Genomic DNA, 13,408 nt, shown 5'->3' with positions numbered 1-13,408 from the left:
AATGCAGTGTTCTGTCGGGGCACTCGCTCGGCGCTGTCCTTGGCGGCTAATCTCGCCCTTCACGGGACAGAGTCGAGCGAGCGCCCCCGCTCCGTCCAAGCTCTGCATTGTGGGTATGGACAGAAAGGTCACATCTGGAGTGAGTGGGGATTGATGACAGTCGAGTAGGGCGGAGGGTGAACGGAGTGAGCGCTGCAGGGGGTCCTGTCAAAGACTACCCCCCCACACAGTAACAAACACACACACACACACAGGTCAGAGGTGAAGGCCAGCGGAGCAATGATTGGAGAGCGCGTAGGGGTGCGGGAGGTCGGTGCTAGACAACAGGAGCTTTGCTGTCAACTGGTGGAGGTGTGGGGCTGGGGGGAGTGAGAGAGAGAGCATGTCTGTTTTGTGTGATTGTGTGCCACTGATCGTGCATGTCCATTTGTAGATGGGTGTACAATGTAGCCTACATGCACTAGACTTGATTGAAACAAAATGTCAAAATCATTCCAGAGCCAAGACTCCTGGATATCACAGTGAGAAAAAGTATGAGAGAGTGAAAGAGCAGAACAGGGGTAGAAGAAGAGAAGGAAAGCAGAAGGGGAGTTGGAGAGTGCAGAGCATCTATCCTCTCTGAAAACCGTGTGAGAGTCTTGCAGGCAATAGCAGCATTCGACTATGTTCCTGCCATACTCTTCAAGCAAGGAGAACGAGAGAGTAGAGTAGGACTGAGGACTTTTGACTGGGGCCGAGGGGAGGCCTGGCTGGTGTGGACACACTGCCCCCTGCTGGTACGGGAGAGAACCCACAGGGCAGAGCACAACATACCGGTAGAGATCAAAGGTCAAATCATAACTCACAACACCCTTTGGCTATAAATGCCAACGGGAGATTTGCACTAAAATATGTTAGCTATGGTCCAATAGAGAAGGACTGAGGGTGAGCAAGCAGGTGTGGGATACTGCTGCTTTACTATGGCAGTCAGAACTGTTGTCTAGGAGACTCGGGAGGGATCCAGACCTGTTCTCTTTGGAGTGCTCGTCCTTCCCTTTCTTAACTCCAAAGATCCTCGTGATCAGAGTGCTGAAGAGTAGGGTGGAGGAGTTCCTCACCTGAGACGGACAGAGAAGAGGAGAGATGACATTCAGAAGACTATCGTCTTGCAGGACAGTCGGGACGAACAAAGAGCCAGAGAGATGACGAAGAGGAGTGGGTGGTATCATCTTGCAGGACAGATTCAGAGTGGAGAGAAAGGGGGGGGACTCACAGCCCAGACGGGGGAGGTGAAGCCCAGGACAGCAGCCTGCATTCCCTCAGAGACAAAGGGAATGATGTTCTCCCCCAGACGAGTGTCTCTGTACAGAGCCCTCAGGATGTTGAGAGCATGAACCTAGAGAGACAAACAGGGACGTCACTATACTGCACGTGCAATCATACACGTAACCGCTACAATATATATTATGCAATATGACATTTAGCAGAGGCCTTTATCCAACGTGACTTAGTTACACGTGCATACGTTCTTCGTGTGGGTGTCCCCAGGGGGAATTAAAACCCACAACCCTGGGTTACAGGACAGGAACTTAGCCTATAGTTACTGGACTGAGTCAGTGCTAGGCTCAGAAGCTCAAAACGGTTCAAATGTCACCCAGGGAGGATTCCAAATCCCACAAGCTCAGGTAGAGCCGAATTCAATTACAGCCACTTCCCCCGCCCATTGTAACGTGTGATCCCTCCAGTAACCGTTGCCTCAGGTGACAAACTGTGTTGAGTCGTAGTGTTCAGTACCTGAGGGACAGTGGTCTGGTCAGTGGCTCCGTCAGGAGAGGGCATGGCCAGGGCGGTCAGCTCTCTCATGGTCATCTTCAGCAGGCTGCAGCTGGACGACTTGGGCTCGGATGACAACAGGGCCTGGACAGGAGACAAGACCGATGCAATGAGGCCAGACAGGCCACAGATGGTGCGTCAGCCTGCATGCCAATAGTCTGGACTCTAAAATCATCCTTTCTTCAGCAGCGGCACTAATCAGGAAGTAACTGGTTCATGGAATAGCAGCCCTCTGATAGATCTCCACTATGTTGCCATCGGTGCAGAAGAGGGAAAAGAGACAAGGAAAATAAGTCACCCAATTCTGAACTTTTGTAAGACTAATTGGTCTTTTGACCAATAGATCAGCTCTTTTGCCCTTAATTAGGCAAAGGATCAGAATTGGGACCACTGCCACTACACTGTCATTAGGTAACACAAGCCTTTGTGCAAAACACCTCTGGCGTGGTGACGTCATCCGCGTGCTGGCCGGCTGTGGGTGCTGATGAGAGACAGCTGTGTCTCTGGCCTGGGGGCAGAGGGTCTGGGCTGGTTCCTGTGACGTCTGTCCCAGGCCAGCAGGACCAGCAGCACACCGGCCAGCCCTTTCCGGATTTCACCGCAGGAATGGAATGCACAAGCCTGCCAAGGTGCAGAGATCAGCCTCCTCTCTTTACCCTCTCCTAATATCGCTCTCTTCTCTTGCTACCTCACAGTACCTACTTCATCTTCAATCTCTCTCCCTTCCTCTCCCGCAGTCCACGTCCTCCCTCATTCTCTCCCTCCCAACCACCGCTCTCCTTAAAGTTTCCCTCTCCCCCCTCTAATATGTGCTCATGACAGACAGACAAAGAGAGACCGAGACAGAGAGAGACCGAGACAGAGAGACACCGAGACAGAGAGACACCGAGAGAGACCGAGACAGAGAGACCGAGACAGAGAGACCGAGACAGAGAGACACCGAGAGAGACCGAGACAGAAAGACCGAGACAGAGAGACACCGAGACAGAGAGACACCGAGACAGAGAGACACCGAGAGAGACCGAGACAGAGAGACACCGAGACAGAGAGACACCGAGACAGAGAGACACCGAGACAGAGAGACACCGAGACAGAGAGACACCGAGACAGAGAGACACCGAGACAGAGAGACACCGAGACAGAGAGACACCGAGACAGAGAGACACCGAGACAGAGAGACACCGAGACAGAGAGACACCGAGACAGAGAGACACCGAGACAGAGAGACACCGAGACAGAGAGACCCCGAGACAGAGAGACACCGAGACAGAGAGACACCGAGACACCGAGACAGAGAGACACCGAGACAGAGAGACACCGAGACAGAGAGACACCGAGACAGAGAGACACCGAGACAGAGAGACACCGAGACAGAGAGACACCGAGACAGAGAGACACCGAGACAGAGAGACACCGAGAGAGACCGAGACAGAGAGACACCGAGACAGAGAGACACCGAGACAGAGAGACACCGAGAGACACCGAGACAGAAGGATAACTGCATTAGCGGCATGAGTGCTTTAGAGGCATGCCAAGAATTTCCTTTCCAAACATAAGCACACACCTGGATGTAGAATGGGATGCCTGCGCTGCGGCGCGTGGCACACAGTTTGGAGGAGTGGTCGCTGGACTTGACCTCCTGTAGGACCTCCGTGAGCCAGCGACCAGGCAGCTGCTGCAGGGTTCTGCTTCCACTCCTAAAAGAAAATTAAAAAATGCTCATTAGAGGCTCTTAATTAGCCACGGCTGAACGGCGATGTCAAAAACATTTACAAAACACACGCACTAACACATAATATTTGCAAATATCCTGTATGTGGCATTAAGCTGTATAATGCACTCACACAAAAACATTGTTTCACTAAAATCCTAACAGCGACTACTTTGCGGTTCTTTAGTCATGTAGCTCTCTCTGACAACAGAGTGTATTGCTGTTCCAGAAAAGTTTAGCAGACCTAACATTAAGTCATATCATGATAAATGTCACTATTTTGTATGATAACAAACACAACAACAACAAAAAGCATGTTTAACAGACAGTTAATATTTACGGCAGGGCTCTAGAGACATTTTTCCAGTGACAAGTTAGACAACTGAGATGGTAGCCTATGATTCAAAAAGTCAGCTATTTCATCCAACACATCCAGGTAATGCATGATTGATATTTTGTTGCTCGACCTGTCAAAACAGGACCCAGAATGACACGATTTAGGCTCGACTCGTCAGAGAATTTGACGACATCTTTGTGCATACTGGCCTATAGCAGTGGTCTCCGACCTTTTTTGGCGTGGGAGCTACTTTTAAATTAGGAAACATGCCCTGGGCTACTTATTCATTTTCCCCTAGCTTTCAAATAGGCACTCTTTGTATTTTCCCGAGATTCTGTTTTCTCGGTTGTTTTTTTCCTGGTTTTTGGATGTTTTCGTTTTTCAATGTCAATGCTTAAATAACATCAGAAGACAATTTGAGGGCAAAATACAAATAAAAAACAACCCTTTAAATTGTGCATTTTGCAAGAGTTTGCAAACAAAAGCCCACCTGAATGATACAAACAAACATGATATTATTCTGCCAGGTACTTTGCAGTTGACATTTAAATTGAGAAGGTTTTGGGGAAAGTCTGTCTACCCTGAAGACAGTTACCATTATCACTAACAGCCTACACAAAGTAAATGATAGACACACTCGAACCACACAGACATACAAGGGAAACATTGCTAGAAATGAATTGCCAGATGATTTACTTTTTAATGCAATTGTGCTTAACTAGTGGTGCGATAATGTCAACGTGGATTTGATTGGATAGTAGGCGGGAGCTTAAGGTGTCTGATACTTGTGATATTTGTTCATGACAGTTTGCGGTGGAACACGTGAAATAAATCATGTTTTCCGAGCTACTCAGGTGGGCTGCGAGCTACTCGTAGCTAGTGATCGATCTATTGGGAGACCCCTGGGTATAGGCTATATTATTCACCACCTGAGGAAGTGCGAACTCAAAACAATTCACTAGATTTCAAACGCTAAGTCCATTGTTGCTAGCCATGTAGACTAATTGATTAAATCGATCAGTAAATGTAGATAATGTCCTACAAAAACTTTCCAGCTCTTGGCCTCGGCAAACTTACAGTCAATAACACAATTTTTTTTAAGTCTATATACAGTGTGTGTTAATGGCGTGAGGTAAGGCAATAAATAGGCCATAGTAGCGAAGTAATTACAATTTAGCAAATTAACGCTGGAGTGATAGATGTGCAGATGATGTGCAAGTAGAAATACTGGTGTGCAAAAAGTAAATAAAAACAATATGGAGATGAGGTAGGTAGATTGAATGGGCTATTTACAGATGGGCTGTGAACAGCTGCAGCGATCGGTTAGCTGCTCAGATAGCTGATGTTTAATGTTAGTGAGGGAGATATAAGTCTCCAACTTCAGCGATTTTTGCAATTCATTCCAGTCATTGGCAGCAGAGAACTGGAAGGAAAGGCGGCCAAAGGAAGTGCTGGCTTTGAGGATGACCAGTGAGATATACCTGCTGGTGCACGTGCTACTGGTGGGTGTTGTTATGGTGACCAGTGAGCTGAGATAAGGTGGAGCTTTACCTAGCAGGGTTTTGTAGATGACCTGGAGCCAGTGGGTCTGGCGCCGAATATGCAGTGAGGGCCAACCGACGAGAGCATACAGGTCGCAGTGGTGGGTAGTGTATGGGGCTTTGGTGACAAAACGGATGGCACTGTAATAGACTGCATCCAGTTTGCTGAGTAGAGTGTTGGAGGCTATTTTGTAAATGACGTCGCAAAAGTCGAGGATCGGTAGGATAGTCAGTTTTACGAGGGTATGTTTGGCGGCGTGAGTGAAGGAAGCTTTGTTGCGAAATAGGAAGCCAATTCTAGATTTAATTTTGGATTGGAGATGCTTAATGTGAGTCTGGAAGGAGAGTTTACAGTCTAGCCAGACACCTAGGTATTTGTAGTTGTCCACATATTCTAAGTCAGAACCGTCCAGAGTAGTGATGTTGGACGGGCGGGCAGGTGCGGGCAGCGATCGGTTGAAAAGCATGCATTTAGTTTTACTTGCGTTTTGTCTACCCCATACCCCAACTTCTTATCTTGCCAAATTTGTAAGGAGTTTTGTTTACACACCTCCTTGACGGTATATATTTTTTTATTTCGGGTCGCTGGACTTGGAGTGTTGTATGGCGTTGAAGCTCGTTTGGAGGTTAGTTAACACAGTGTCCAAAGAAGGGCCAGATGTATACAGAATGGTGTCGTCTGCATAGAGGTGGATCAGGCAATCACCCGCAGCAAGAGAATGAATCTGCAGCCGAAAGCAAAACGGGGACAGGCAGATACTTTCATGGCAGGAATCAACATAATGTATAGTCTATTACTGTTGACCAAACTATGGTTTAAGAACAATCTATAGGACCGTTGTGTAGCTAAATCACCGGAAATTACAGACGTAAGCAAGATGCTTCGGAAAGAGGAAGGCAATGTCAGTGTCGGTCATTTTAAGTTTATCGTCCCAGCTCTATTCTATTTGTTTAAAAACTGCTCCCAGACCAGATCTCCTATCGGTTCAATTTTGTGCCATAGAGCGAAGCAATGAACCTGAAAAGCTTTGGAGAACATCTTGCCCTTTCAAAAGCAAAGCGTATATGCTGAATAAATACATCTAAATGCCTGAGTGATTTGATGAGGGGAATGTTCTTGTAGGTTGGTGTCAGAACTAGGATGTGTGTGTGTGTGTGTGTGTGTGTGTGTGTGTGTGTGTGTGTGTGTGTGTTGTGTGTGTGTGTTGTGAGCCAGAGCGCTAGGGTGGAAACAGTAGTTTGGATTATATACACGGAGTAGGGTTTTGGGGTTGTTGGTTATGGGGTGCCTAACTGCACACCTTTTGAAGCTCGGTTTTGTTTCTGGGTTGGTATGTTCTACTGGGCTCTGGGATATGGCAGGGTGTGTGTGTGTGTGTCAGTCTGTGTGTGGTGTGTGTGCCTTGTCCTCCGCCCCTCCTACACAGTGGATTGTTTGATCTGGCCAGCTTGGTCCACTGCCCCTGGAAAAATAGCAGCCCTTTTCACAACAGGAGGGCACATTCCTCCCCAGCTGCACCTCCCAAGTGTGCGCTTTGGTATTGATATAGATAGAGTGTCTCTCTAACTCACCTGCACAGCATGTCGGTGAGGCGTACAAAGCCCACGTAGGCCAGCTCAAAGGCCCCTCGGTGACGAGACTGGAGGAGCTGCTGACGGAAGTACAGGCCCACCCCCTCCACCTGAGATAGGAGAGCGGTAGAGAGCGACAGCGAGGTAGAGAGAGAGAGAGAGAAAGAGAGCGAGCGTAGAAGGGAAGAGAGGTATGAGAAGAGAGAGAGGGTGTGGCGTATGGGAACATAACACATTTGTTCATTCCTCTGGATGAGTGGTTAGGTAAACAAACATACAGAAGTTAGTCTTGATTGACATATTTCACTAGCATTAAAACAGATACGTCAGTAATTAGCTACAACATAAAATGACATGTGGTCATGTAATTAACTAAACCATCATAACGTTACAGCATATCAACACAGCCCACACGTGTTGCTGTAGTTAGTCAACATGTGGGGGTAACCCAGGTGAGGTAGAGCAGGGTGGAGCAGGCTGAGGCCTCCTCGCCCTGTCATTACACTGTGGCATCTGGACCCAGGCGCTATGCCAGCCTGGGGTGGCACAGAGGGCACAGGGAGGGACGGAGGGGTGGGGGGCGCAGCTAAGGCGGTCATGACAATTTTGTCAGCCGGTAACTGTCACGCAAATAACTGCCAGTTCTCACAGCAATTGACCTTTAATTAGCATAAATACGTTTAGCACTTTCTAGGTCCACGCATAACCTACAAGCCACTGATGCGGTCATTTGGAAACCTACGTTTAAAAGAAGTCAAATGAAACCATTTAATATGGTCTACACCCATCACAAAAAATCCATTCTTTATTTCTAAAGAAACATTATGATATGAAGAAAATGTAGCCTATTTCAGAAGAACAGAATAGCATATTCTGAGTCGTCCTAATGTTAGGCCCTGATCTGGCTAAGCCATATGGCTGTAGGCTACAAAAAAAAAAAAGACAGTGCGATTTCTTACCTTACGCCTCGATCACACCTACAGCGTCATTGCGCAAAATGGTACGCAGCATCTGGATGTGTGCAACAAAAGTTCAACAATCACCTTCTGCTGCCATTTCTGTCAAGCCGTCTATACATACAGTTTGAAGCATACGTTCGATAAATCCAACGTATGCACCACACAGAACGCAACTGCCTCTGCAACGCAACACTGCGAGGCAAACACAGCGGTCCATTGGAAATGAATGTACTTCTGGTGTACCAAAACGCAACGACGCTGCAGAGGTGTGATCGAGGCACACGCTGGGCATCATTCACAAGTGCTAATATTCTCACCCATCAGACTACTCTCAATGTAATCTCATCTTTACATACACTAAATGATGTGTGTGAAATTAGTTTTGATCATGCACCGGTCAGAACAGGGGCAGGTGGTATAAAAGACTTGGCATCTGCATGCACTTGAATAGCGAACAGAGGACACTTTTCCCACGGTCAATTTTCATGCCAGCCAGGTAAGCTACTAAGGTTTTAAAGCGAAGCAATGTGGTTAATATTAAGGAAGTTGAAAAATAAATATAGCAAGCCTGTAGAAAGCGGGTGGGCCCCTCCTCTTTTTAATAGAGGCCATCAAAACTGTTTTCTTACGCAATTGCATAGCCTATAGAAATGTTGCGCAACATGGGCTTGGGCTTATAGGAACACTTATTTCATCTATGCAGCAACCAGCCATGATGACCTGGCTTTCGCTGCAAAACAGGCAATCGTATTCCGTTCAAACTCTTAATGCCAGGGCTCTCATGAAGTGTTTGATATGATTTTTGATTGCATTGATGTCCGATCGATGAGGGGGACAAGAACGCTGAGTACCAGGCCACTAGCGACTGGCTTGGCAAGTTTGGTAGGCTACTAATGACCATCAGCGGCATCAGAACGCAGTTTTGAAGAAGCCCAGTTATAATGACTCAACGGCAACGTGGAATTTGACTGCGGTCATGACTCGTGACTGCCGGTGTGGTGGTAATAGTGTCACCATACCAGCCCTAGGGCCAGCTCTGTGGGAATGAGAACGGGGTACTTCTAGAATTCCACACACCCTCTTGAGTTTCATCACACAACCTGGTTGGGCTTATCCCCTCTAAAGCCAGAGATTTGGACAGGCATCTTTTAGCACTGCCCCAAATAAGGACCCTAGTTCTCTCTCCTTTTCACACGTTTATAAAAACCAGACACACTACAAAATAACCCCCAACAGCACGCCCTTTCATCCCAGGCCAACTTGTTTTTTCAAGTGTATTTTAAATGACACGTCTCAACTGTAATAAAGTAAGTTTCACACATCATAGCTTGAATATTTATCATCCAAAATGATAAAGTAGTACACCCGTCTTGACTGCATCAAACTAGGAGAAGAGAATTGGCTAAAATAGCTAGCTACGTTAGCTAGCCAAATTCAGTCTGCATGCACTTTCTTCCTCTCCTACAGTTAAATAACAATACCTTTATTCAGATTTTTAAATAGCAGCCCAACTGTTGGTTCTTGTTTGTTGTAGCCTACAGTTATCATAAAACATTATATTCCAGACTTTTTATTCTATCTTCCATCGATTAGATGTTCTAACTTGCTTTGCCACACACGGAGGCCAACAACAAGCTCCACACGGCACGGCAGAGGCTATTCTCGTTGAGCAGTGGAAAACATACGGTTAACTTTTTATCCACAATCTCTGTCCATCGCAGTTGTAATCAAGTTGTGAAGCCAAAATGTTTCCAAACTTTAAACGATGGTTTAAATCAATCCCGCCACCTACAAAGTTCCCGGGCTGCACCTCACAAAAGGACAGTTTGAAATCCACCAGTTAAAATTTTAATTTTGATTACATTGTGTGCATAGGCTGTAGTTGTTTCAACGGAATAGCCTACAACAAAAAAATTCCCAGCTCAGATTTACTCACGAGGCAATAGCATACAACGCAGTGTAGGCAGAGCCTATAGGCCTAGTGTTATGTATTCATTCGGGTTCACAGTGAGAACAGAGGTCCCCGTACCGAACGATTCAGTACGAATATGCGTAGCGTTACAGCCAATGTCAATGTTGAGTATTTCTTTGGTCTTACTTCCTTGATTGCTCTGCTCTCTTAGCCTGTTGCATAATCCCCACGGGCCCTCCAGTCAATGGCATCAGATCAACAACAGTAGCAGTAGCGCATCAGCTACAGTTTTCCCTCCTTAAGGCTCTCATACCCACCGCCAGTCCAGGCCCCAAGGCCCGGCAGCCTGCCCAGTCGTCAGGAGGAAAAGCAGCTATTTGGGTCACTGACACAGCCCTGTGTAATTAGGACGTTGGGAAACAAGGAAGCTTTTCTAAGAAATGGGCGCGTTGCAAACAGGAAGTGTCCCATCTAAATTAAGTTCCCCCACCAACCAGGAACCCCAGTGGAAATTTAACGATTACACACAAACGCCTTGCACCTTAAATAGCTGCCCCACTCTCGGCCACAGCGAGGGCCCAGCTTAGCACCGCACGGCGGTTAGGTCACTGCCCTCCCTGAGTGGCTTTCACTAGAGTTTTACTGCAGTGAGGTCAGCTCTGTCCTCAGGTTGCACTCTAGACTCAGGGTTGTGAATGAGTAGATCTGATGGGACACTCATTGGGTTCGTACTGCAGTGGTTACGTTGGTAATGCACTGCTATACAGCAGGGTGTAGGATCACAGTTTGGGGCAATGAGGTCAGATGGGTTGATGGCACATTCTTTTATTGGGTTTGTCATTCTTGGGTTGAGTAAAAAAAAAGTACATTTCAGTGAATGCGCATGATGGAGTAGATACAATGCTTTAGTGTGGAAAATATCCCACCAACTCTGTCCACAACATTTCCAGGAAAGCAAAGATAAATAACTCCCACCCACCCTTACCCTTGTTCCTGTTTCTTATAAAAACGGTGTCTGGGGAAACATGAGCCACACAATAACAGATGTTATCAGCAATAGTAAAATGCTAAAAGAGAGAACGAGGGGAAGTGTCACAGTCCAGAGAGGCCACACAATGGCGGTGTCTCCACTGAAGACCAAACTGTACATCTATTCCAGGCCAGGACAAACAAACACGACAGCTGTAAAACCACGGAGGACCTCAGATTCACACCGGCACCAAGCACACAAAAAGACGAGCGGTTACATCACCACCAGGGTCCCGTCTCACAGAACACACATCTCTACAGACTACGGGGGCCTCCCAAGATGGAGGAGACGTATCCCAGAATGCCCCCCAGGGTGGAAACGGTCCTCCTGGCTCGGTGGACTGTCTCTGTCTACCATCTGAAGCCCAGGCAGTCCCATGAATATGAAAGATTAAACGCCATCGGCCAGCCACTATGACTAACGTTTAAGTTGCTATGGTGCCGACCAGGCACAGAAACATCTGCCACGTCGCCGTGGCAACCGTAACGCAAAACAGTCCGGAGGTTAATTAAACGAGTGTTAGAAAGATTTATCACAGACACACACATACACACAGTAGTATTGACTGAGCGTGCCAATCTCTGTGGCAGGTTAGACAGGGTTTCTGTCTGCGCAGACAAGACCCATTCTACAAACACAGAAAACTGGATTGAACTAGGCGATGTCCTAAAAATCTAGATTTTTTCAAACTTATTGGCAATATTCGCTCTCTCGGCTGTCCTTGACTAAAAATATATCTTGGTCACCAAGAGTCGTCCTGTTCTTGACAGCGAGTGCCTGTGTGACTGGCGCATGTTGTCTCCCTCTCCTCCCTACTGCAACAAAAAGGCACCACGGCGCAGCTAGTGTTTATTGCTCTGTCCATGCTGAAGCTGCTACATCATTTCAGCCATTTAGTTTCTTACTTGTTTCGGACTGAAAAGTCCCGTTTCCGAAATCCCTCATATGTTAAGGAAAAAAACATTCCCTTCTCCCTCAAGCCTTGCGCTCTTAACGTGAAAAACATTTGCATGAATTGCAGTTCATTTATTGTTTAGGCTAATTATTCAAATCTATTATTTAATTTAACTAAAATGCTTGATTTCATTTCAAAGCATCAATGTCTACTACGCTGTGTGATGGCATGAACAAATGAATGATTGATTGATATATTGAAATAGGCCTAAGGAAGTTACGGTATTAAGACTAAACAGGACGGGCTCTTAGTCCTACAGCTCGAGGGTGGTTATAGAAGGATACTAATACCAAGCCTACTAATGATAACGACTGACCTTCATGTCTTAAAGTAATGGACTGTCATTTCTCTTTGCTTATTTGAGCTGTTCTTGCCATAATATGGACTTGGTCTTTGACCAAATAGGGCTATCTTCTGTATACCACCCCTACCTTCACACAACTGATTGTCTCTTTTCAAAGGAAAGAAAGTCCACAAATGAACTGTTAACAAGGCACACCTGTTAATTTAAATTCATTCCAGGTGACTACCGCATGAAGCTGGTTGAGAGAATGCCAAGAGTGTGCAAAGTTGTCATCAAGGCAAAGGGTGGCTACTTTTGAAGAATCTCAAATATAAAATATATTTAGATTTGTTAAAAACCTCTTCGGGCTAGGGGGCAGTATTTTGACGTCTTGATGACAAGCGTGCCCAAAGTAAACTGCCTGTTACTCAGGCCCAGAGGCTAGGATATGCATATATTAAAATAATGTCTGTGAGTATAACAGAACTGATATGCCAGGCGAAAACCCGAGGACAAACCATCCAGAAAACGAAAAACAAATTCAGCCCACCATTGACTCCTATGGATGTCATTTTTAATATGAAGGGAAAACCTCCCAGATTGCAATTCCTAGGGCTTCCACTAGATGTCAAAAGTCTTTAGAAAGAGTTTCAGGCTTGTTTTTGGAAAAATGAGCTAGAATTTGTAGTTTTTCTAAGTGGCTCCCATTTTGGCTGTAGTGTTTGTTACGCGTACTGGCGAATGCGCATACTTTGTTGTTTATCTCCAGTAATTCTCCATCTTAATTTTTATCGTTTATTTACATATTAGGGTACCTGAGGTTTGATTATAAACGTTGTTTGACTTGTTTGGAGAAGTTTATTGGTAACGTTTGGGATTCATTTTGTATGCATTTTGAAGGAGGGAAACCAGTGGATTATTAAATGAAGCGCGCCAGCTAAACTGAGTTTTTGGGGATATAAAGAAGGACTTTATCGAACAAAACGACCATTTGTGATGTAGCTGGGACCTTTTGGAGTGCCAACAGAAGAAGATCTTCAAAGGTAAGTGATTTATTTTATCGCTATTTCTGACTATCGTGGTGCATCTGCCTGGTTGGAAAATGTTTTTAATGCTTGTGTGTGCTGGACGCTGTCCTCAGATAATCGCATGTTGTGCTTTCGCCGTAAAGCCTTTTTGAAATCTGACACAGCGGCTGGATTAACAAGAAGTTAAGCTTTTAACTGATGTATGACACTTGTATTTTCATGAATGTTAAATATTACCATTTCTGTAATTTGAATATCGCGCTCTGCA

General features: G+C 46.0%; 1 protein-coding gene across 1 annotated transcript in view; it reads right to left on the bottom strand.

The window, feature by feature from the left end:
- Positions 1–13,408, bottom strand: part of LOC139562707 (tRNA (32-2'-O)-methyltransferase regulator THADA-like) — a 98,708-nt gene that overhangs the window by 69,945 nt on the left and 15,355 nt on the right. Inside the window, exons 22-26 of the mRNA XM_071380655.1 lie at positions 6,974–7,083; positions 3,377–3,509; positions 1,774–1,896; positions 1,253–1,375; positions 1,006–1,097 (exon numbers count right to left, since the gene is read on the bottom strand). Of these exons, the coding sequence (XP_071236756.1) occupies positions 1,006–1,097; positions 1,253–1,375; positions 1,774–1,896; positions 3,377–3,509; positions 6,974–7,083 (581 nt within the window). The remainder of the gene's footprint in view (positions 1–1,005; positions 1,098–1,252; positions 1,376–1,773; positions 1,897–3,376; positions 3,510–6,973; positions 7,084–13,408) is intronic.

Source organism: Salvelinus alpinus, chromosome 32 (assembly GCF_045679555.1).
Source record: "Salvelinus alpinus chromosome 32, SLU_Salpinus.1, whole genome shotgun sequence".
Classification (NCBI taxonomy): Eukaryota; Metazoa; Chordata; class Actinopteri; order Salmoniformes; family Salmonidae; genus Salvelinus; species Salvelinus alpinus.
This window is presented reverse-complemented; position numbering and strand designations above follow the sequence as displayed.